Here is a 24450-nt window from a genome sequence, read left to right on the forward strand (position 1 = left end):
AAACCATTTGCCTTTGAATCTACGTCTGTGGTCTGCAATTTGCTTTCAGACGAGTTGCTTTTAGCACACATTTGGATAATCCACTGATGGGCCAGGCTGCTCTCGATGAACTCGGGCGATAGGTATGGACACACACAATCGCTGTACACCAAAAAAGCCTTTTATCTCCCTCTTCTCTTCAAATGAGCCCGTGTCTCTCCTTGCTTGACTGAAAAAGTGAAGAGTCCACTGTGTGTGCCAGACTTACATGTGGCCCAGCAATTTCCTATGAAAAATGTACTCTGTCTGGTAATTAAGATAAATCAAGCTCCCTTAACGAGCCCAGGGACTTCTACTGTCCTCTGTGGCTGGGGAGGATTCTGGAGAACCGTTCTTCCTCTGAGACTGAACCTGCCGAGGTTTCCTGTAGCTGACAGCAAAGATAGTTGGGGACTATTGTTTATGTTGTTTGATTTAATAAAATCGTGGCACTAAAAATAAAATGGAATAGAAGCAACCACTTCTTATGAAATGTAAATCTGGCGAACAAAACAGGAGTGTGGAATAGCCATCGCGCCCTTACGCATGGTGCTTTTGTGAAATCCTGGTCTCTGCAGACTGTGTATTAGCTTTTCAACATCTCCTCTCATGGGCTCCATAGAAAGGAGTAAAATAAGCTGCTGGCGCATTAGGCATTTTATTTAGTTTTATTGTAGGTGTGGGCAGCAGAACAACGGCTTCCTCATTAAAGAAGGAACAAATTTAGTGGATTGCTCAGTTTTGCAACTTTTCTTTAGGAAAAAGTACGGCTGAGCACACAGAACTCCACTAGTCCATAAAGGGGGCACTGCTTCCTTCACATCCCCACATTCTCTTCATGGCTCTTCACTCAGAATTCCTTGGGCTCTAGGGCGAGGGTGCCAGAAACCCGTAGCAACACCGTAGAATTAGAGTGCTGCCCACATCTGGGATTTCTGTGTCCCCCACAGAATGGGAGACACAGGAAGCGCCCTGAAAGACCTTCTAGGCAGCTGGTCGATGATGATGCCTCCTCTCGCTCTGCTCCTCTCCCCGCTGTCCCTGATCAGCACGTATTTTGTCCTCTAAGTATCCCCACAGCTCTGCCCTTTTGCTCCTTATCTGTATGCCCAGTCAGCACAACGTCTGCGTGTGGCAGTGTCCAGAAGTGCTTACCCAGTCCTGCAGTGTCCACGGAGCCCTGCTTGATGAGATTTCTTTTTCCCTGTTCGAGGGCCTCTTCCTCTTTTTCTCTTATTCCACTTTTCCATTTCTCTCCCTCTGACTGAAGCCACACTTGAATGGGGCTCAACTATTACAAGAGTACACTAGGGGCAAAATTAGCCAACCAAACAATTCAAGCCAACAAATAGCTACAGGGTGGCCTTGCTACAGGAAAAGCAGGCTGCTGGAGGTTTCTGAGGCTTTTGTTAGAGTGAAAACCAGCTTTTGAAATCAATGAGAGTGTGTAACTGAAAAGTTCATCAAATAACGAAGACTGCAGTCCAGCTCTACATTACGGGCAAGAGTAGAGGGAACCGGTTATAGAGGAAAGAGGCCAGAGGTGGGAGATGACAGACTCTGCCCTAAGCACCCGGAGGCCAGTCAGCCCGTCTCAGGCGGAACCCTGCAGGTTCTTCTGTCTCTGACAGTTTTGCTGTTGAGTACAGATCCCACTATTTGAAATCCCAGTTTTTCACTTTTCTGTGAATTGATATTTGATTCTTATGCTGGTTTTCACAATTGTTCTCAAACTCTGCCCTCTACTTTATTACCCCACGCCTCTGGGATAATGCCTTAGGGATTTCTAGACTCTTCATGGAAATCTTAGAACTTTCTTTTTTCTTAGCCCTTGAAGCTGTTTTGATGGCAGGCAGAAAAATTCAACCGCTACATTTTCATTCTTCCCAGTAACCATTGGCTGTGCCCTCATTATAACCTGTACAACCACAAGAGCAAGATGTGGCATAAAGAGTTCTGCCTGGAGAGTTCCAGGGCAGCGTTTGTCAAATCCCCTTATAATAGACGCACCTAATAAAAACCTCTGGAGATATAAATATACTACTAGAGAACATTTACGATCACTTACTATGTGCCAGGCACCTTGCTTTTTACAGACATTATCGAACCCTCACAAAAATCTCTGATACTTTTATACCCTTATAAGGTTATAATTACTATAATTAATAGTATCCTCAAATAATATTATTACCCTCATTTTTATATGTGAGGAAATGAGGCCCATAGAGTTTACCTTAAAGTGACACACCAGCAGCTGGGACCCCAGGTCTTTCTGGCTGCAGAGTGCGTGACTTCACCACGGCTCCAGGCGGCCTCCTGATCAGGGGCTCCGAAGATGGTTTTTGTTTGCGTCCAGACCTGCCCCGGCCAAACCAGGTGGGGCATTCTGCCAGCGCTGTCACTCACTTGGCTGGTCCTCCGTGAGACCCACAGGCATGACTGCAGTTGTCACCTGGACTGCATTCCATGTAGATGCTCGTCTTGATGAATTTTAAATTTAATTTCCCTTTCATCAGATGGACACGTACATGGATTTTAACTCAAATACTACAAAGCAGTTCACTCTTGTTCCTAAATTCTGTTTCCCAGAAGCAACCAATGTCTATTATTGTATTCTTTTTTCCAGCTTTATTGAGGTATAATTGACAAATAAAATTGTAAGATATTTAAAGTGTACAACAGGATGATTTGATACAGGTGTACACTGTGAAAAGATTACCGCCACTGAGTTCATTAACACATCCGTCACCTTGTATATTTACTTTTTTATTTTTTGGTAAGAACATTCAAGTTCTGCTTTCCTAGAAAATTTCGATTATACAATACAGTGTTATTGACTATGGTCACCATGTTGCACGCTAGATCCTCAGACCTATTCATCCCATAACTGAAAGTTTGTACCCTTTCACCCACCATTATTTCTCCCAAACCCAGCCTCTGGCAACTACTTTTCTACTCCCTGTTTTTATGAGTTTGACTTTTTCTTAATTCTTTTTTTCTTTTTTAGATTTCACATGTAAGTGATACCATGCAGTATTTTTCTTTCTTGTCTGCCTTATTTCACTGAGCACAATGCATTCCAGGTTCATCCATGTTATCACAAATGACAGGATCTCCTTCTTTTTTAAAGCTAAATAGTATTCCTGTGTGTGTGTGCGTGTGTGTGTGTGTATGGGGGGGATGTATGTGTGTGTGTGTGTTTATATATATATCACTTTTCTTTATCTATTCATCTGTCAATGGACACTTAGGTTGTTTCCATGTCTTGGCCAGTGCGAATAATGCTGCTATGAACATGGGAATACAGACATCTCTTCAAGATAATGATTCATTTCCTTTGGATATAGACCCAGAAGTGGGATTGCTGGATTATATGGTAGTTCTATTTTTAATTTCTTGAGGAACCTCCATACTGTTTTCCAGAGTGTCTGCACCAGTTTACATTCCCACCAACAATGCACAAAGGTTTCCTTTTCTCCCCATCCTCACCAGAATTTGCCATCTCTTATCTTCTTGATAATAGCCATCCTAACAGCTATGAGGTGCTATCTCATTGTGATTTTGATTTGCATCTCCCTGATGGTTAGTGATGTTGAGCACCTTTTCCTGTTCCTGTTGGCCATCTGTATATCTTCTTTGGAAAAATGTCTATTCACGTGAGTTACCCGATTTTAACTGTTATTTCCTTTTTTGCTATTGAGTTGTATGAGTTCCTTATATATTTTAGATTTTAACCCCTTATCACATATGTGATTTGCAAATATTTTCTCCCATTCTGTAGGTAGTCTTTTCATCTTGTTGATGGTTTCCTTTGCTGAGCAGAAGCTTTTTAGTTTGATGTAGTCCACTTGATTACTTTTGCTTTTGTTGTCTTTGCTTTTGATGTTAAATCCAAAAAAAATCATTGCAAAGACTGATGTCAAGGAACTTACTCCCTATGTTTTCTTCAAGGAGTTTTATGGTTTCAGGTCTTATGTTCAAGTCTTTAACCCATTTTGAGTTGATTTTTGTGGTATAAGATAGAGGTACAGTATCATTCTTTCGCATGTGGCTGTCCAGTTTTCCAAACACCATTTATTCGAGAAACTGTCTTTTCCCCATTGTATATTCTTGGCTCCTTTATTATAAATTAATTGACCATGTGTGCATGGGTTTATTTCTGGGTTCTCTATTCTGCTCCATTGATCTCTGTGTCTGTTTTTATGCCAATATTGCACTGTTTTGTTTACCATGGCTTTGTAATGTAGTTTGAAATCAGGGAGTGTGATGTCTTCAGCTTTGTTCTTTTGCTCAACATTGGTTTGGCTGAATATTCAGGGTCTTTCGTGGTTTCACATGAGTTTTAGAATTGTTTTTTCTATTTCTGTAAAAAATGTCATTGGGATTTTGGTAGGGATTGCATTGAATCTTTAGATCGCTTTGGGTAGTATGAATATTTTAACAATATTAATTCTTCCAACCTGTGAACATGCAATATCTTTCCATTTATTTGTGTCTTCTTCAATTTCTTTCATTAATATCTTATGATTTTCAGTGTACAGATCTTTCACCTCCTTGGTTAAATTTATTCCTAAGTATTTTATTCTTTTCAAGGCAATTATAAATGGGACTGTTTTCTTAATTTCTCTTTCTGATAGTTTGTGTTGGTGTATAGAAGCACAACAAATTTTTGTATATTGATTTTGTGTCCTGCAACTTTACTGAATTTGTTTACTAGTTCTAACAGTTATTTGGCGGAGTCTTTAGAGTTTTCTATATATACTATCATGACATCTGCAAATAGAGACAATTTTACATCTCCCTTTCCAATTTGGATGCCTTTTATTTCTTTTTCTTGTATAACTGCTCCAGCTAGGAGTTCCATTACTATGTTGAATAAAAGTGGTGAGAGTGGGCATCCTCGTCTTATTCCTGACCTTAGAAGTTTTCATCTTTTCACCCTTGAGTATGAAGTTAGCTGTGGACTTCTCATATATGGCCTTGATTATGTTGAGGTATGTTCCCTCTATGCCCAATTTGTTGAGAGTTTTTATCAGGAAACTATGTTGAATTTTGTCAAGCACTTTCCTGCACCTGTCACGATCATATAGATGATTATATGATTTTTATCCCTCATGTTGTTAAGGTGGTGCATCATACTGATTGATTTGCAGATGTTGAACTATCTTTGCATGCCTGGAATGAGTCCCACTTGATCTGGTGTATGACCCTTTTAATGTATTGTTGAACTGTTCGCTAATATTTTGTTGAGGATTTTTGCATCTATGTTCATCAGGAATATCAGCCTGTAATTTTCTTTTCTTGGAGTTTTCTTGTCTGGCTTGATATCGGGGTAATGCTGACCTCGTAAAATGAGTTTGAGAGTGTCCCCTCATCTTCAATCTATTGGAAGAGTTCAAGAAGCATTGGCATTAATTCTTCTTTAAATGTTTAGTAGGATTCACCAGTGAAAACTCCTGGCCCTGGGCTTTCTTTGTTTGGAGGTTTTTGATTATATTGGTTCAATCTCTTTACTCCTTGGTCTGTTCAGATTATTTATTTCTTCATGATTCAGTCTTGGTAGGTTGTATGTTTCTAGGAATTTATTTATTTCTTCTAGGTTGCATAATTTGTTGGCCTCTAATTGTTCATAGTAGTCTCTTATGATCCTTTGTATTTCTATGGTTATCAGCTGTGATGTCTCCTCTTTCATTTCTGATTTTATGTATTTGAGACTTCTCTCTTTTTGTTTCGTTACTTTAGCTAAAGGTTTGTCAACTTTATCTTTTCAAAAAGCAAGCTTTTCTATTGTTTTCCTGACCTCTATGTCATTTATTTCTGCTCTGATGTTTGTTATTTCCTTCCTTCTACTAACTTTGGACTTTGTTCTTCTTTTTGTAGTTCCTTGAGGTGTAAAGTTAGGTTGTTTGATTTGATTTCTTTCTTTTTTCTGAACATAGGCATTTATCCACTGTAAACTTCACTCCTAGAATTGCTTTTGCTACATCCCATAAGTTTTTGTATGTTGTATTTCCATTTTCATTGTTTCAAGATATTTTTGATTGTTCTCTTGATTTCCTCTTTGACCCACTGGTTTTTTAGTGGCATATTGCTTAATCTCCACATATTTGTGAATTTTCCAGTTTTATTCTTGTAATTGATTTCTAATTTCTTATCATTGTAGTCAGAAGAGATGCTTGATATGATCTTAATTTTCTTAAGTTTATTAAGACTTGTTTTATGGCCTAACATAGGATCTATCCTGAAGAATGTTCCATGTGTACTTGAGAAGAACATGTACTTTGCTGCTGTTGGATGGAAAGTTCTGTATATGTCTGTAAGGTCCATCTGTACATGTTAGATCTAACATGTAGTTGAAGTCCAATGTTTCCTTATTAAATTTCTGTCTGGATGATCTATCCAACGATGAAAGTAGAGTATTAACGTCCCCGGCTATTACTGCATTGCTGCCTATTTCTCCCTTCAAATCTGTTGATATTTGCTTTATATGTTAAAGTGCTCCTATGTTGAGTACATAAGTATTTACAAGTGTTATAGACTCTTGATGAATTGACCCCTTTATCATTATATAATGACCTTCTTTGACAGTCTTTAATGACAGTCTTTGGCTTAAAGTCTGTTTTGTCTGATATAAGTATAGGTACTCCTGCTGTCTTTCAGTTTCCATCTGAATGGAATCTTTTCCATCCCTTCACTTTCTGTCTATGTGTGTCCTTAAAGCTAAAATGAGTCTCTTGTAGGCAGCATATACTTGGGGTCTTGTTTTTTTATTCATTCAGCCACTCCATGTCTTTTGATTGGAGAATTCAATCTATTTACATTTAAAGTAATTAGTGATTGGTATGGACTTACTATTGCCCTTTTGTTCATTGTTTCCCGGTTGTTTTGTAATTCCTTTGTTCCTTTCTTCCTCTCTTTCTCTCTTTCTTTGTGATTTGATGATTTTCTGTAGTGGTATGCTCTGATTCCTTTCTCTTTTTCTTTGTGTATCTACTATAGGTTATTACTGTGTGGTTATCAGGAGGCTTATATAAAACATCTTATATTTATAACAATCTCTTTTAAGATAACAATTTAACTTCAAACACATACAAAAGTTCTACATTTTTACACTGCCCCTCCACATTTTATTTTTGATGTCACAGTTTACATATTTTTACATTTTGTATCCATTAACAAATTATTGTAGTAGTTATAGTTATCTTTAATACTTTTGTCTTTTAACTTCCACATTGGAGTTATTAGTGATTTACTCACCATGATTACAACATTATAATATTCTGAATTTAACTATATTTACCTTTATCATGGAGTTGTATACTTTCATATGTTTTCCTGTCACTAACTAGCATCCTTTTGTTTCAGCTTGAAGAACTCTCTTTAACATTTCTTGTAAGGTTGGTATAGTGGTGCTGAGCTCCTTGAGCTTTTGTTTGTCTGGGAAAACCTTTCTCTCTCCTTTAATTCTGAAGGACAACTTTACTGGGTAGTTTTTTTATTTCAGCACTTTGAAATATATCATGCCACTCCCTTCTGGCCTGAAACTTTCTGCTGAAAAATCTGCTGATATTCTTATCAAGTTATCTTATCTACAAGTGCCATTGTATGTAACAAGTTGCTTTTCCCCTCTTGCTCTTAAGATTCTCTCCTTAACTTTTGACAACTTAATTATAATTAATGTGGGTCTCTGATAATTATTGTGGGTCTCACGGTGTGGGTCTCTTTGGATTCTATTTGGAACTTTCTGGTCTTCCTGGATCTGGATGTCTGTTTCTTTCTTCAGGTTAGGGAAATTTTCAGACATTATTTTTTGGAATAAGCTTTCTGCCTCTCTTTCTTCTCCTTCTGAGACTGCTATAGTGCATATCTTGGTCCATCTGATGGTCCCATATGTCCCTTAAGTCATCTTCACTCTTTTCATTATTCTTTTTGCTCCTCAGATTAGATCAGCTCCACTGCCCTGTCTTCATCTTTGCTGACCCCTTCTTCCACTTGACCCAGTCTCACGTTGAACTCCTCTAATGAATTTTTCAGTTCGGTTATTGTATTCTTCAGCTGTGTTTTCTGTTTGGCACTTTTTTATATTTTCTCTTTGTGAAATTCTCACTTTGTTCATGTATTGTTCTCCTCACCTTGGTGAGCATCTTAACTGTTGTTTTGAACTCTCATAAGGCAAATCACTTATGTCCATTTCATCAAGATCTGTTTGAAATCTCTATGGAGATTTCTCTTGTTCTTTTGTTTGGAACAGATTCCCCCGTTTCTTCCTTTTCCTTGACACTGTGTTGGATTCTGCATATTAGATAAACAGTCACCTGGCCCCCTTGACAGAACAATCTTCAATCAGCCCAGCCTGAGCTCCAGTTTTCTCTCAACCCTCTGTAATTGTCTAAACCACCTTCTTTGTTCTTAGTGGCTCCCAGTAGTCAAGGGTATGCCAAAAGCCATCAGAGTCCCAAAGGGGGCAGGATCACAATCAGCACTTAGATGCAGACTGATTATCAGCTGGACCCTCAGGTAGCAGCTGGGAAATTATGGAGCTAAGCCCCTTCCAGGGAGACAGTAGGAGATGGGAATTTTTACCTGCTCCCTCTGTGGTGGGTCCAGGATTTAGCTGTGTGTGGGGAGGGGGTGCTCCTGCATCCATTAAGAACTGCTTCCTTATTTGCTATAGTCCTGTGGGTATGAATGCAAGCCCCAGTGGATCTCAGAGCCAGGCAATCTGCAAAGCTGATGCACCACCATTTGCACAAATTACTTCCAGGGAGATACCAGTGACTTGGTTTTATTATTGGAATGGGCTGGAAGGAAGGAGAGGGCAGGGAAGGTATCCACTTCCCAGTCTCTGGGGAAGATCACAGCCAGCCCTTAGATACGTGCTAAACTTGGAAGCCTCTCCCTCAGATAGCAGCTTTTAACATTTGCAGAAAAAAACTCTTCCAGGGGAAGACTGGGAGACGGGCATTTTTGCTGCTCCTTCTGCGCTGAGCCCTGTTTGTTCCATGTATTTGTTTATGGCGACATCTCCTGGAATCCCTTACCATCATCTTTTGCCTCTCTCCTAGGCTGAATCTCCTAATTCCTGCATCCCACGTCTTCCTTGTTTACTCTCTCATTTTGTGGCATTTCTTGAGAAATTTGTCTTGAGAAAAGGTTATGGAAGAAAATATTTTTGAGCCCTTACATGCCTGAAAATATCCTTGTTTTACTCTGATACTGTTGTTTAGCTAGAGACAGATTTTCAGGTAAAATGAAGACTTTAGAAGGCGTTTTCCATTTTTTCTAACTTCCAGTGCTGCTAAGAAGTCAAATGTCGTTCTGATTCTGGATCCTTTGAATGGGACCTGTTTTCTTCTTATAAACCTTTCAGATCTTGTCTTTATCCCAGTGATCTGAAATTTTTCAACTTGTGTGCTTTGGTTAGTCTTTTTTTTCTTTTTTCATTTTGCTGGGCAAACATTAGGCTTTTTCAGTCTGGAAACCCACGTCTTTCAGTTCTGGGAAATTACATAATTTCTAGGATACTTTTCTATCCTCCTTTCTCCTCCTCTCTCTTCGAGGACCTACTAGTTGGGTATCGCATTCTCTGGAAAAACCCTGATTTCCTTATGTTCTCTCATTCTTCATCTCTGACTTTTTGCGCTAGTATTTGTAAAATTTCCTTAACTTTAGCATCCAATCCTTCTATTTAAAGATTTATTCATCCTATACGTTTTGTTTTAAATGCCTTTCTTGTCCTCTATGAAATTTTTAAACAGCATCCTATGCTGTTTCCTATGGACAATCAATATTTTCTCCGAGACGTTACTCTCCTAGACCTCCAGTGTCATAAATCTTGTGATAAAATGTGTTCTTGGGAAAGGCTTTGCCACTTCAAATATTTTCTGTTCATATAAGGTTTAATCCACCAAAAACATGTGCTTTTTAGTTCCCATGCTGTTAATTAAACTTAGTTTAAAATGACTTCTTCAAAACTTGTCAAGTTCATAAAATGTTGGCCAAAAAAAACCCCAGAAAAAGTAGCTTATGAATATCTATGATGGAGCTGAAGTAAAAATAACTGAAATAAAAAGACATGGAGATGATTCCAGCAATCAGACTTGGCCAAGGCACAGGGCTTTTGGCAACGTCCTGGAATTTGGAATGCATCCCCCCCCAGAATCAAAGTCCAGATGCCTGGGATTTCTTTTTTCCATTTTCAGTTTACCACAGTGGCTTTTTGTTTCTGTTCTTTTTTTTAAGGTTATCAGGCCTCTGAGCAAGAACTTAATCTCTAGAAAATATTCCATGTTAAAATACCCCACATATATGCAGTTTATTTAAATGAGTGACACGGGTGGTTTTATATCGGCATTCTCTTATTGCAAATTATAATAGCACCTTCCATCAGTTGATTAGTGAACAAAAATGCATTGATGGGCAGTCTCTCACTACAAATACCCCACAAGTTTTAATTCCTCATTTCACAAAGTTCAGAAGTTTGGAAAGCAAAGACAGTAATAGTAGAGTGGTTAAGAGCCTCGTTGATCTTAACTGAAAAGTAGGATACCTGTCTCTTGGGGTTTGTGTGTGTCTTGCATTGCTTTATTTGTGTAGAGCGATTAATGTGTCTGATACATAGGAAGCACTCAAAAAGTAGTTGCCATTGTTGTAAAATGCTAGAATCTATCTTCTTATAGATTCTAGAGAGTTTTAACACAATGCCTCAGTAGTCAAGAATGTCGCTCCTCGAGCCCCAGAAAGTTCTCCTGTTATTGTTCACATGGTAGCCTCTGCATCAAACTGAGAGCTGTTACCCTTCTATCTTTCACTAGTTTATAAAATATCTATCTATTGTGTGTTCTGCATTCTTATTCAATTACAAACTTCTTAAAAATGGGAATTACCTCCTCAAAGCCTGTACAAATTTAAGACTTACAATCCTATCAGATGACTCACTAGCTTTACATTCAAAATTACTTCCCTGCTAAGTGTGCTACTGAAAGGAACTCTTAGTTTCAGTCAAGCAGCAAATAGCTTTACTATTTGAATTTAAAAGGATTTGCCAGACAGGCCCCGTGGCTCAGTGCTTAAGTTCTCTCGCTCTGCTTCAGCGCCCCAGGGTTTCGCCGGTTCAGATCTTGGGTGTGGACATGGGCACTGCTCATCAGGCCATGCTGAGGCGGCGTCCCACATAGCACAACCAGAGGCACTCACAGGTAGAATATACAGCGATGTACTGGGGCGCTTTGGGGAGGAGAAGAAGAAAGAAAAAAGAAGATTGGCAACAGATGTTAGCTCAGCTGCCAATCTTTAAAATAAATAAATAAAAGGATTTGCTCCACCTAAGTATGCTATGAATGAAATTTGTCAAATATTACATAGCAATTTACTGCATAATTCTTAAGGATAGAATCAAACATACGCCAAGGAATCTGGATTTATTTTGTGTTTTGTTTTTTAACGTAAAGAGTTAAGGCCTGGCTTGTATGAATCTGGAAAAAGAGATGTCCGTCTTCGTGCCCATGCTCTTCATGAGGCACCACTACCATGCCCCTATTCTGGACAGACCATAGAAGACCCGAGTTTCAGGAGCTAGAACCAGGAAGTCTTTGCAACAAAATATGTCCATGTGCATCTGCTCCCACAGTTTAGTAATTCGCAAGCGTCAGTGGGCACAGGATTCACCTCAGGAACTTGTTACAAATTCCTACCGGGACGCCCTCAAAAACCGACTCAGTGTAGCCAGGCTGGAGCCAGAAACCTGCATTTGAGACAAACTTTCCCCACGGTAACTCTGTCACGTGATGCCGACATAGGCAGTTTGAACCCCACGATGAGGAACACGGCCTAAGTCTAAGGCTACATGTACTCAAGGTTGGGATCATAAGGAATAAAAGGGAACTGCTTTGCCCAGAAAGTAGCCGAAATATTTGAAGGAAACTGAGGGTCCTTGTTGCTGTAATTAGCCTGGGTCCACCACATACCTCTTTCCTATACATCCATTACTAACTTGCCCAGGTATTTCTACTAATTTGGAGTTTTTAAAAGACAACTACTTTTTTATTGACTTAGTCCTTTTCTTATACAAAACATTAGACAAGCTGTTTGGAAAGTAAAATTAAAGAATTCTTTTTTCCTCAAGCTGCTTCTAAACATGTCCATTGACTGTCATCATGATTTCAAAACAGAATCAGGAAGGATGTCAGTACAACAGGGGAGTGTTGTCTCCCACCCTTGAAGAATATATTATAACTTTGTAAATTTCCCCTACACAGCTATGAATTCCAGGTGAAACCCAAAAACCCACTTGGAGAAGGCCCGGCCAGCAACACGGTGGCCTTCAGCACCGAATCAGGTAATCACTCAGGAGTAATTCCCAACAGGGACGTGAAGGGCCAGAATGTTTGCACAGGCAGCTTGTTTGAAACCCAGCTAAACGCTCTGTGTCATTTCAAAAACTCATCCACGGGAGAAAGCAAACTGATCAAGGCACCCTTAAGGAAACCCCACATGTTTTTCCTCATTTATTTTGATGTCAGAAAAAAAGGGATATCAGTTTAAAAGAAAAAAACAAGTGGGTAATCAATCTATACTCAAAAATCTACTGAATGAATGCTCCTCTGTATGCCAAGAACCAATGCCTAGAATCAAAATATCTGACATGCTGAGCCATAGTACATGCAGAGAAGGAATCCATTTGATAGTGTCTTATGTTACGCAGTTGTGAAATGTTCTAATTAGACCCTCTAAGCGCTAATTCCTTAATGAGATATGTCTGTACTCACAGTATTATGTGTATAATTTTTACACCAAGTGCAGTTCATGGCATCTTGGTGATTTTAGCATCATAGTTTTTGTATGAAACTAAAGGAGGAAGCTTTTAAAATGGAAGTGAAAGCTGGAACAGCAACGAAGACTCCTAACTACTCAAATCATGTGTAGGACCTACAGCTGGGTTTCTGACAGGACACTGTCCAATCAAGAGCAATTTCCAAAACAAAACACATGATTTCAAATTCAGGCTTTAGCAAGAGTGTACCGTTTTTCAAGTAGATTTCTTCACAACTGTAAGCACCCGTCCTCTTCACTCTGCCTCTGGAACACTGGGACCGACTTTCCTAATAACGTCTGCTCTGTGTTTGCTTTTTCCCCTCAGCGGACCCCAGAGTGAGCGAGCCAGTTTCTGGTAAGTATCTGTCTCGATGCGAACACACCGCATGCTTTTCTCAACTGATTCAACTAAGCGGCTGTGGCAGAGCCGCAGTCCCGCCATCACTATGGTCCATTTCGTCTTCTTAGACTATAGCTCGGGTGTGAATGCCTACCTAAAACATTCAGGAACATCAAGAGCCTACGATGTTTGGTGAACAAGTGGGACAGTTTGAAATTTGCTTTCATTCATGTCCTAGGCCAGATCAAATTTTCTGTTAAATAATTAAGCCAAGATATAACACTCTCATTTCCACTTTTAACAACAAGTCACATGAAAGCAGCTGTTTAAGTTGTATAATATGCTGCTTCTCCAGGAAAGCCGCGGGCACCCGGCACTCCAGAGCCTGCTCAACACCGCGCCAAGATTTAGCTCGCTGTTGCCAGGAGCTTAATTGGGGGGCTACGTGTTTAAACTCCTATGTTTTTGGCTCCAGTGTTTAGCATTGGAGAAAACTAAGTATCAGCAAGTTGACATGAACTTTGCAAACTGCTTTTTCGAAAGTTCTCGGGGCAGCTCTTCAGTGCCGGAGCCAGACACTAACCTCAAACCATGTGCCTTCCTCACACAGCAGGAAGAGATGCCATCTGGACGGAGAGACCCTTTAATTCCGACTCCTACTCAGAATGCAAGGGCAAACAGTATGTCAAAAGGACGTGGTATAAGAAGTTCGTAGGGGTGCAGCTGTGCAACTCCCTCAGGTACAAGATTTACCTGAGTGACTCCCTCACAGGTGAGCAGGCGCTCAGCCGCTCTGAGCCCGGTCCTTTGGGGGGATGCTCTGCAGCATTCTGTAACGTGGCTTCTCTGTGACAGTCCCAGCCACTATGGTGTGATCTACATACAAGCTGTCCCTTCCAGTAAGATGTTACTGGAATACTTAACCTAGGATTTGAGACAGGCTATTAGAAGGTAAATAATGAAAATGCAATTTGAAATAGTGTCACCATGGCAAACTTGAATGTACAGGCACCACCACACTCAAGCTCGATTTTGTGACAGCCAAACAAGGACAGAACGCCTACTGATAATAAAATGAGCATCTCTAACAGTAATCATGTAAGGAATATGACATATTTAAGATGTTAAGTCTGCAGAGACAAGATCAAGATTCAAACACCTGGCCGGAAGGGCTCTAACCCCTTGTTCCAGACTCAGTGGGATATTATTTTCTCTTCTATAACAAAACAGTAAAAATTTTAAACAAGTAAATAAGGCAGGCCCCATCATAAAAGGTAGACATTTGTTCAACCATTCAACCAGTACCATCTGCTTTGTTCAGACCCTGGCATACGTGTGGGGACAAAGTGCAAACGAGACCCACTCCTGCTTCCCTGTAGCTCAGTCTAGTGGGAAGAGACAGAGGACAGACACGGAGATAAGAAGCTCAGGTAGCACTTTGAACAAAGCTTCGAAAGGATAAGGGGAAAACCGGCTGAACGGGATGAAAATGGGAGGAACAGGGCCGAGCAGAAGCTCCTAGGTAGGATGGTTAGGGAAAGCTTCTCGAGATGAAGAGGGAACGCTTGTGCAGAAGCAAACCCTGAGAAGGAAGCAGCCAAGCAAAGACGCAGGGACGAAGCACTAGGGGCGGGGGAAGAGAACGCAGAGGCCCAGGCCGGCCGGGCCCCGAGGGGAGGGGGGTGAGCTCGGGAAGGGGCGAGCAGCAGCCAGGTGTGGAGCCACGTGGGGCTCTGAAACCACATGAGGACTTTGGGTTTCACTTCGAGTCTAACGGGAGACGGCTGGGGAGATGATGGAGGGGACATCATCTGAGGTGCATTTTTACAAGATGACTAACCTCTGAGAGGAAGAAAAAGGGGATGCCAGTTGGGAGACTATTCATAGTTCAGTCAAGAGACACGGGTGGCTTAAACCAGGCTGAAAGGGGGGGAAGTACAAGAACAGGGAAGACTGACCATTTGAAACAATTTGATGATTTCAGAATTGTCCTATATCAAAGAAAGTTAACCCTTCACGATCCTTTTAATTTCTGGCTCTTCAGGAAAATTTTATAACATAGGCGATCAGAGAGGCCATGGAGAAGATCACTGCCAGTTCGTGGACTCATTTTTAGACGGACGCACAGGACAGCAACTCGATTCTGACCAGCTACCCACCAAAGAAGGTATGTTTTATGAATCTCCTCATAAGCAAGAGGGGTTCACAAATTAACCCCCAAAGAATTTAAGCTGAGGAAAGCAATCACTTTAAAAATAATTCTACTGTATCCCTCTAATTATCTGGCTAGAAAAAAAAAGACTTTCGTATAAGACCTTAATTTGAAGTTTCTCAACTTTCCGGCCAGGCCTTAAGACTCTATTCCTTAGAGCCAAGAGAAATTACACAGGCATATATAAATGCATTCTACTTTGAGAAAACCTGAATTTGCAAAAACAGCTACAAAAGAGCCGTGTTTCCCAAGCTTAAATGTATTTCCTTTATGGTTTTTCTCATACTGAGCACACAGGCATTTTTTTTTCCAGTCCCTTAAAAATGTTTTTAAAGACAATTTTATTACTACCATAAAATGGAAAAAAAACCAGTATCATTTGCCTTATATAAATACAATTAAACTAGAACAATTCTGCTAAGAAATGAATGACCACTGCAACTTGCTAAAGACACATTAGCACCAAGCTGCTTAACCAGGACTGAGAAGACTGCAAACTAATTTAATCCTCGCCCAGTTAGGGCAGGAGAGGGCAAATTATAATGTCCATATTACTCAAGAATCACCAAGAGGTTTGTTAAATACTTTAAATTATTTGACCACTCTTTTCAGCAACACATTTTGTTCACTGGCACCTAAAAATACTAACCAATAAAAGATAGTAAGATCTGTGAACCCATTAACAGGAAGTTGAAGCTGTTGCTTTACGGGAAGTGGATATAAAATGTACTTTGTGTATATTTCCCTAACATTTTACATTCACAGTGAAATTTTTAGCCATTTAGTTGTAGGGTCCTTGAAGGAAGATTTCATCCAAGTTTAATTCTTAGAAATTCAGCAATCTTGGAACTGCCCACCTTTTATTTCCTAACACTGCAGTGCACAGGACTTCACTCAGGTCACTTGGTCAGACACTAGTCTGCAATGTGCAGAAAGGACACTTTCACCTAAGACCCAACAGCATATGAACATGCTAAATGACACTGAAAAAACAAAACACAGACGCCCTCTAACTCCTGCCCCCTTTCGCTTTGTCTCGGACACTACCAAGCACCCCACCCCAACTTGTTAAGGTAGCTGTCAAGGAGGTAGGCACCCCTGATGTCTAGCTAGCCATCGCCACCTCAGGAAAGACACCAAGGTCTCTGTTGCTATCTGCTGGTTCACCTAGGGTAAGCTTCAGCCATTCAACGACATCCTCCAATCTGTGAACGGTGAGGGCAAAAACAGAACATAGCGGCTATTAAAATTACATTGTTTTCCCTCTTAGGCTATTTCAGAGCAGTTCGCCAGGAACCTGTCCAATTTGGAGAAATAGGTGGTCACACCCAAATCAATTATGTCCAGTGGTATGAATGCGGGACCACAATTCCTGGAAAATGGTAGATGCTACAATCGTGTTCAAAAGGGCCTTCTGTTTCATCATGGCAAAAAATAATTGGAAACACTATGGTATTTGTCACATTCATTTAAAGCTGTTATGTTTACTATGTATAAAAGTTTAAAATCTAATTAATAGCAATATTAGATGTTTATTAGAAAGATTGCTGAGAATATTTATCAGGTTTTACAAAGTCATTTTAAGAAAGCAAGATACTGACATTAACAGAATAACTTTTTTTGGGAAGCTGGCTCCCTGTTCATGGTATTTTAAGAGATCATTTGTATATTATTTATCAACACTGTTGTAATGATGTTTTGAGATACTTTTATAACAAAATTAACATCGAAAAACTAATATACTTTTTAAAAACTATTTACTTTTATTAATGTGTATTCTTCCTACTGGTGAGTTAATTCCATAAATCTCTACTTGGTTTAACTTATTAGATCAAATTATCTTCAGCACATATATCTGGGGGAAAAAGGTCCTAACATTCAAGTTTATTTAAACTTCCATTTTTTAGCAACAGCTGAATAGCTTTTTGAAGCATTTAAATAGGTAACCATTCATGCAAATATACATTTCCTTAAATACTTGCAAATTATTGAAAAGACTGTTTGAATCAGTAAATTTCATTTCAGCTGAAAAATTGAGAATCTGATGTATTTTCAAAATATTGTTTCAATACACGTTTCATTATTTCTCTACCCATACGTATGTTACAATGTCTGAATGTACTTGGTCAAACTATCCCTTTAAGCAATTATCTTCCTATTGTTTTCAATATAATTCTAATCAAGCTGTACGCAGAGACTGAATGGGAAGTCTGAGCATAAAGAGGTAATGCATGATGAGGTACCCGTGGTTTTACAGGATACTTACTACATTTTTATACATAGGACCTCCAGGAATGAATGTATCAGAGGATGTTTTCATAATTCTAACTCAACCTATAATGAAAATCTGACTCATTTTTATTTAAAAAGGTATTGCTTTCTTTCACTGGGGGAGGGAGACAGGAATGCTGCATTGCTGCCCTCATTCGGAAAGAAAGCTTTCCTGGGCCTACCTTTCAACATGCTTCAAGTTTATCGTCTACATTTTGTATTTTCCAAACAAGTATAAACTGCAATAAAGAGATGTAGTTTTTTTTAAGACTGAGTTCTTTATTTCTGAATGGTTCATCTCTACAAGGGAAAATCACAAAGTTATTCAGGATCCACCAAACCCGCCTTGTATCTTTTTCCCCCTTGTATCTTTTAATAATACTGTATCCGTTGTGTTGACATATAGTGCTAATCTATCTTCCTGTGAAATCTATTCTAAAGTTCCACTGTTTTAAGCCAATGATTGCTAAATGCATTTCTTTCAAAGTCAGGACAAAAACCAAACGGCACTGTTTCTCCGAATAGAAAACTGTAAATTAAAATGTCTATACTTCATTTTGAGACCAAACATCAATAAGGATTTATTTCCTGCTTTCTTCTCGTGTATATCTAATGTTAGTGACTAAATTAAATTACAAGACCACCAATGGATTCAACGATCTTTATTAGCCTTTCAGTGTTACATTTTATACATACTATCTAGTTGTCTTCTCAAAGGATCTACTTTAGTTCCTCATGTTAATAGTAAACAGCCCAGTAAGACGGCTGAGCTCCAACCTAGCACTTTAATACCCTCTGCACAAGGCAAGCTAGAAAGCCAATCACTTTACACACACAGGAGTAGTGTTCCAAAATAACTAGGAAGCTGCTACACTTTTAAGCAGGGGAGGAAAAATTTTTCATTTTGGTCTTTTTTGTGTCTCAGCAAATTATATTTTGAATTAACAGCAACAGTGATATCATATAAAATGCTCTGCTTTTTAAATTTCTGAACTTCAATACAAATTAAAATAAAATAGTAGTATTGGAGTCTTCTGGGAGACAAGTAACTAGCGGCTATGTTCCTCAGTGTAGCTGAACCTCTTTATCGATAACCAGGTCCAGGTTGGGTGTAGCCCTGACCAAAGGGAGGCCGGTTCCGTGCATAAGGGTTAGGCCCACTCGGAGGGGGCGTGATGGTGCTTCCAGGAGGGGGAGTAAAACCTGGTCTTGGCTGATAGGCCCCGGGTTGGCTTGGAGCCATTCCAGGCTGTGAGGCAGGGGCCACAGTATAATTAGTAGGCTGAGAAGGTTGGGTAGTATAAGTTTGTGGAGGGTAACTGCTCGCCTGGTACGGCTGCGGTGGCTGAGTGGGCAGCTGCTGAGGCTGACCAGAAAAGGCCGGCGCGGGCGCCTGGGAAGCTGGCTGCTGCCCATATCCCTGGAACTGCTGAGGCTGCTGGGCTCCAGTCTGCTGACTATAGCCTGCTGGAAAGGTAAAATAAGCAACATTTATATCTTATTTTCCTTTTGGTGAAAGTTTTCCAGAGAATTAGTCCTACTGTTATGGACCAAAAATGATGAGAAATTTAACAAACTTATTCCTAAGTATTAGAGTAGTAAATTCCATCATATAATACGATTTCAAGACCAAGCAGTATCAAAGAGGCATTTTCTAAACAATCTTTAAACCCTCTAATCTTAAACTGAAACCGATATATACGTATTTCTTCATTACAACTGCTTCTAGACTAGATAATCCCTGAGAACAAATTCCTGTTCTAGCATAACTCCTATTATAGAGTAGATGCTCACATGATAAATGCAGGAATCAATGCAAAAGCTAGTCATTAACCTGGTTTGAGGGGAGGCCTATTTAACAACAGTACCAAATAAAAACACTGCAGAGAATGAATATTTTTAAATGAAACAATGGTGCCACAAACACATCTTACTGTAATAAGATGCTTTAAGGTGTATTCACTTTTTCACTCTATAAAAACTAAGCCATTTAAGGACACGCATTAAGTACCCATTTTCACAATCCTTAAAATCTTTCATTTCTTTTAGATTTGGTATCTGATGTTTTTGCCTTTACAACTCACAATTCTGACTTAGTAACAACATAACATACAAAAAGCATACCATATAGCCCCACAAAATCAACATCTATATTATTTACTAGTATGTAAATTTTTTAAAAAGAAAAAGTCTGCTTCACTAAAAACTTTTATCTCTACCATGAAACACACCTGCAGCTACTTGCAATGAAACCTCTCCATTGACTGGAATCCTGTCAGCATTAAATACCAGATACATAAGAAAATTATTAAAATATGTACAACCCTGCATTAAAAAAAAAGGATTGAATGAATTTGAGTATATTCTGAACTCACCTTGAACCTGGGTTCAAAATTTACTCATGAAAGAAACCTTTTTGACTGGAAAAGGTCAGAGGGACACTGGCAAACCAACAGAGTGTCAAAGATGGTCCAATGTTACCACCACCACCAAGCAGAGTACTTAGTTGACTATTTCCATATCTCCCAATCAAATTCAAGTTAATAGGACTAGTGGGATCAGAAATACAAAGATGACAATTTGAAAAGAACTAAATTTTACTCAGAGTGAAGACCCTGACTAAAATCATTAAGAGCAAACTTAATTTTTACCAAGTAAATCAAATATCGAATGCATTTTACTTATGGTAGCATCTAAATATGAACCGAAGTCAATCCATGATAAAATCTTGAACGTCATACAACTTCTCCTATCCCCTACATAACATTTTTTTACTTAACTTTTTTACTATAAGTTTTTGGACAAACAGAAGGACTCAGCTTTTATACTGAAAATGTCTATTCAACTTAAGACTATGAGCAAAAAAATAGTTGCCTTTTCATACTGGCAACTGAAATCTAGACTGTCTTTTTAACTGAGTCTGGAAACAACCACATCTTTATTTCTGAGGAGAGGGAATAACCCCGAAGGACTTAAGATGCTGCTTCATTAGCAACCTACTAGTCTTTGACCATAACGTGGCAATGCTTCTATTATCGCCACCACCATCCTCTCCCTTGAAAAACACAATAAATGAGCAACTTTGGTGAGGAACACCAGCAACTGCAAAAAATGGAAATTCTGTAGGTTTCTGAATAAATGAATGGACAAGGGGGTCATAAAATATTTACTATTTAGCCTTTTATGGCAGAAAAGTCTGCGAACTCCTGGTCTAGGTTGGAGAACGCAGAACAACACAGGGAAGTAATTAACGGCACTGGGTTCTGATCCAGCCCCTGCACTGAATGGCTGCTGTCCTTCAACGTGTCATAACATCTTTGAACCCCAGCTGCCTTATTTATAAAATGAGTGGATGGGACAAGACCAGTGGTCCCCATCACCCGCTGCACTTTAGAATGACCTGCAGTGCTTTTAAAATATCAAGGCCTGAGTCCCACTCCTGACCAAATGAGACAAAATCTCTGGGAGTAGGGCCCAGGCACCTGCAACTCTCAGAAAAAGCTCTCCAGGTGATTCTGAAGCACAGTGAGGGCTGAAATCCCGGATCAGATGACAACTAGGTCTTTTCCACCCTGTATCTACTGTTTCTACAAATTACAAACTTTGTAACAGTTTGATTTTTCTTTAATTTAAAAGACTGCGTCCTAAAAATAACCTTCTCCCTAATATCATAATCCAAGCTTAAATTCATTCTACCTATTTTATATAATTAAAAACTAGCAGCTACAGGTTAAATCACTCTACAGCGAATAGAATCCAAATAAAAAGTTGCTATATATGTTAAAATATGTCAAACTCCAATTAATGATAGAATTTTATGATACACTTCAGGAGTTGGCAATCTTTTTTCTGTAAAGGGCCAGAGAGTAAATATTCTAGGTTTTGTGGGCCACAGGGTCTCTGTTGCAACTACTCAACTCTGCCTTTATAGTGCCAACGCAGCAACAGACAGCACAGATGTGAATGGGTGTATGTGTTCCAACAAAACTTTATTCACAGACAAGGCAACAGGCCAGATTTGTCCTGTGGGCTATAGTTTGCTGACTCCTGCTCTAGTTAATACCACAAAACTCCATAAAATAGAATTTAGGCAAGATTCAACTCATAAACAAATCATTTTTAATTACAGTTGAAATTTTGATACTTAAATCTTAGGCTATAAAACAAGAGTTAAACACAAATTCTCTCTCTGACACAACACATGTAAAAGTTACCTGAATTATAATCATGTTCAAAGCTACACTGAAGAGATTTATCATATTTAAATATGGATAATCTTCAGTGGATAGAAGGTAAAACAAAATAACCAAGATTTCAAACAACTATATTTAATGTTCTTAGTTGCCTAATTACATGTTACAAAATTCTATTTTTCTGGCCTGTTTTTGGTATTCCTACATACTTTTGGGAGACTTAAAAACCTAAGTAGCTTAATTTGGTTCTTATATAATAAGACCACCTTTCCATGTATGAGGGAACTGTTAACGTTTTACAGGTACTAAGAGTACACCGGGATTAAGTCATACATACAACGGGGGAAATCTTGCATTTTTGCTGTTCTAAGTCACCTAAGGTAAAATGATCACATCAGTAGGAAGACAGCTTTGTATTAAAAACTTTCTCATACTACAGGTTACTACAGAATCAGCTACTATGATTTTAAGTTTTACCTGCCCACTGGAAAACTGAAATGTTGATTTACAATAAAATATTTATACAAAATATTTAAAAATAAATAAAACGAATGTTATTCCCCCCAATAAATACTTAATGCCTACAATGACAGTGTAAGTATTACAAATCAAGGAACCAAGAGGAAAGGGTTAAAGTTTAATGAGTAGAGACACAGCTCAAAATCTAGGAGCCGACCGCCCTGGGTGCTGCTCACCTGAATACGGGATGCCGTACTGCTGCGGCGGCTGGGGTGGTGCCTGCGGCTGCTGGGCCCCATAGCCAGCCTGCTGCGGGTACTGCTGGTACATCTGACCTAAAGGAGGCAGGAAAGGAAAAGAGGCAGTTTAACTCGGCAGAGAGAGATATTTTTAAGGCCCACTTAATTCTCTCCCCATCCAAACACAAAAACATACTGAGTAACAAGACACAAGAATGTGTTTGTTCCCCTTCAAATGTCTACGAAGAAGAGAAGAATGAGCACTTGAACACGTGCGGCTGCTCTGCTGTGGATTAGCTGCAGAGAACTCTAATCAGCAGCAAATAACACTAGTGGTTACTTCATAAATTCCAGAAAAACCAATGTTTTCACACCCAACTGCCAACAGATATGTACTGCTAATGTTCAGTCAGAACCAAGTAAGTCAAAAATCAACAAACAGAAATCTGAGAAAAGAGACAAATACCATTAATAGCTCCTAAATCTTTCCTAAAACATTGTATTATTTGGCATCTAAAAGTCTGAACCTTTATTTGTTGCCATATGAATGGACTCTTTGGTAGCAAGGAACATCTTTCCTTCCAGACCTCAAAGACACATTCGGCATTTGACAATGGTTTGCTTTTCCATCATCTGCATATCCTAGCCAATCATGTGGAATCTGAAACCTAAATGGTTCCTCTTTGGCACTTTTTTTTTTTGAGGAAGATTACCCCTGAGCTAACACCCACTGCCAGTCCTCCTCTTTTTGCTGAGGAAGATTGGCCCTGAGCGAAGTGTGCCCATTTTCCTTATTTTATATGCGGGATGCCAGCCACAGCATGGCTTGAGAAGCGGTGTAGAGGTCCACATCTGGGATCTGAACCGGCGAACCCCAGGCCGCCGAAGCAGAGAACACGAAGTCAACCGCCACGCCACCAGGCCAGCCCCCCTCTTTAGCACTTCTTAATAACGGCAGACCTGTTTAACACTGGAGATGTGTTCTTGGAAATGAGAATTCTATTTGGGGTCAGTAGACCAGTTCCTACGGAGAAACCTTTCAGACACTGTTATTACCTATAATTTACAAACAAGTAAGGATTTACTGGTTCATGTCTTTATCATCCTTGTTATTTTACAGTTGTTCTAATAATGATGGATTTAGCAAAATCTAATGCCTAGTGTAGCAATAAAACTTGCATTTTAATATCTAGCTAGTATTTAAATCTTTAAAATATGTAGCTAGTATTTAAGTCTTTAAAATAATTATCTGTTGGCTAATTCTTCAAACTACCTGCTGCTAATCAAAAGACTATGGGTAAACAGCATACTTTCGGCAGAAGGAGACAACTGAAAAAAAGTGAATACCTTATCTAGTGCCACTCAAGTGGAGGTGCAGAGGCAGCCAGCAGGCACAGGTCGAGACCAGGGCCGGAGCCCACTCTGCTGGACAGCTGCTCAGCCCCATGCATGCAGCACTACATGAGATGTGTCTGCACCCACAGCTGTTTGTCTCCTAGCAAGCAGCTGTATGCTTTTTATGATGGAAATAAAATTTGCTTAACTACTTTTTAAGCTATTAATCCTCTTCCCAAATACAACAAAAACTGATAAAAGTTTCTTAAATGCTTTCTTAATGGTTTAAGACTTACAGATAAATAGCACAAAAAGTCATACAAAAGTTAACCACCTTATGAGATACCACCTTAATCCTGGATTGTATTTCATAACTAAATTTTAGAACAGAAGTGACCAGAACCTGGTACAGAAATATAATCAAGGGGGAAAGATATGTATATCTGACATTGAAAAGGCTGAGATTAACGCTCCATGTAGTAGCCAGTTGCCATTGGTGATTCCAGGGAATCATTAAGCCTCAAAAAAGCCTAATTGTTTTCCTCAATAAAAACGGACAGAGTGCAACTG

At 39.3% G+C, this 24450-nt stretch overlaps 2 protein-coding genes and 1 long non-coding RNA gene across 60 annotated transcripts in view; 1 reads left to right on the top strand and 2 right to left on the bottom strand.

Moving 5' to 3' along the window:
* LOC139076925 (uncharacterized) overlaps window positions 1–1284 on the bottom strand; it is a 140542-nt gene extending 139258 nt beyond the window's left edge. For both annotated transcript variants that reach the window (XR_011528983.1, XR_011528982.1), the window contains exon 1: window positions 1174–1284. This is a non-coding gene — a long non-coding RNA (uncharacterized lncRNA). The remainder of the gene's footprint in view (window positions 1–1173) is intronic.
* The window catches only part of ABI3BP (ABI family member 3 binding protein), a 238310-nt gene extending 220388 nt beyond the window's left edge, over window positions 1–17922 (top strand). For all 50 annotated transcript variants that reach the window (XM_070582016.1, XM_070582022.1, XM_070582021.1 and 47 more), the window contains 5 exons: window positions 12276–12355; window positions 13157–13186; window positions 13782–13943; window positions 15216–15338; window positions 16654–17922. In XM_070582016.1, coding sequence (XP_070438117.1) covers window positions 12276–12355; window positions 13157–13186; window positions 13782–13943; window positions 15216–15338; window positions 16654–16769 — 511 coding nt within the window. In that variant the 3' untranslated portion in view covers window positions 16770–17922. The remainder of the gene's footprint in view (window positions 1–12275; window positions 12356–13156; window positions 13187–13781; window positions 13944–15215; window positions 15339–16653) is intronic.
* A 379-nt stretch (window positions 17923–18301) lies between these two features.
* Window positions 18302–24450, bottom strand: part of TFG (trafficking from ER to golgi regulator) — a 30875-nt gene continuing 24726 nt past the window's right edge. For 4 of the 8 annotated variants that reach the window (XM_070582067.1, XM_070582073.1, XM_070582071.1 and 1 more), the window contains 2 exons: window positions 22543–22641; window positions 18302–19121 (listed from right to left, as the gene is read on the bottom strand). In XM_070582067.1, coding sequence (XP_070438168.1) covers window positions 18739–19121; window positions 22543–22641 — 482 coding nt within the window. In that variant the 3' untranslated portion in view covers window positions 18302–18738. The remainder of the gene's footprint in view (window positions 19122–22542; window positions 22642–24450) is intronic. The other 4 variants (XM_070582069.1, XM_070582070.1, XM_070582074.1 and 1 more) reach the window with 1 other exon arrangement.

This window comes from Equus przewalskii, chromosome 18 (assembly GCF_037783145.1).
Source record: "Equus przewalskii isolate Varuska chromosome 18, EquPr2, whole genome shotgun sequence".
Classification (NCBI taxonomy): domain Eukaryota; kingdom Metazoa; phylum Chordata; class Mammalia; order Perissodactyla; family Equidae; genus Equus; species Equus przewalskii.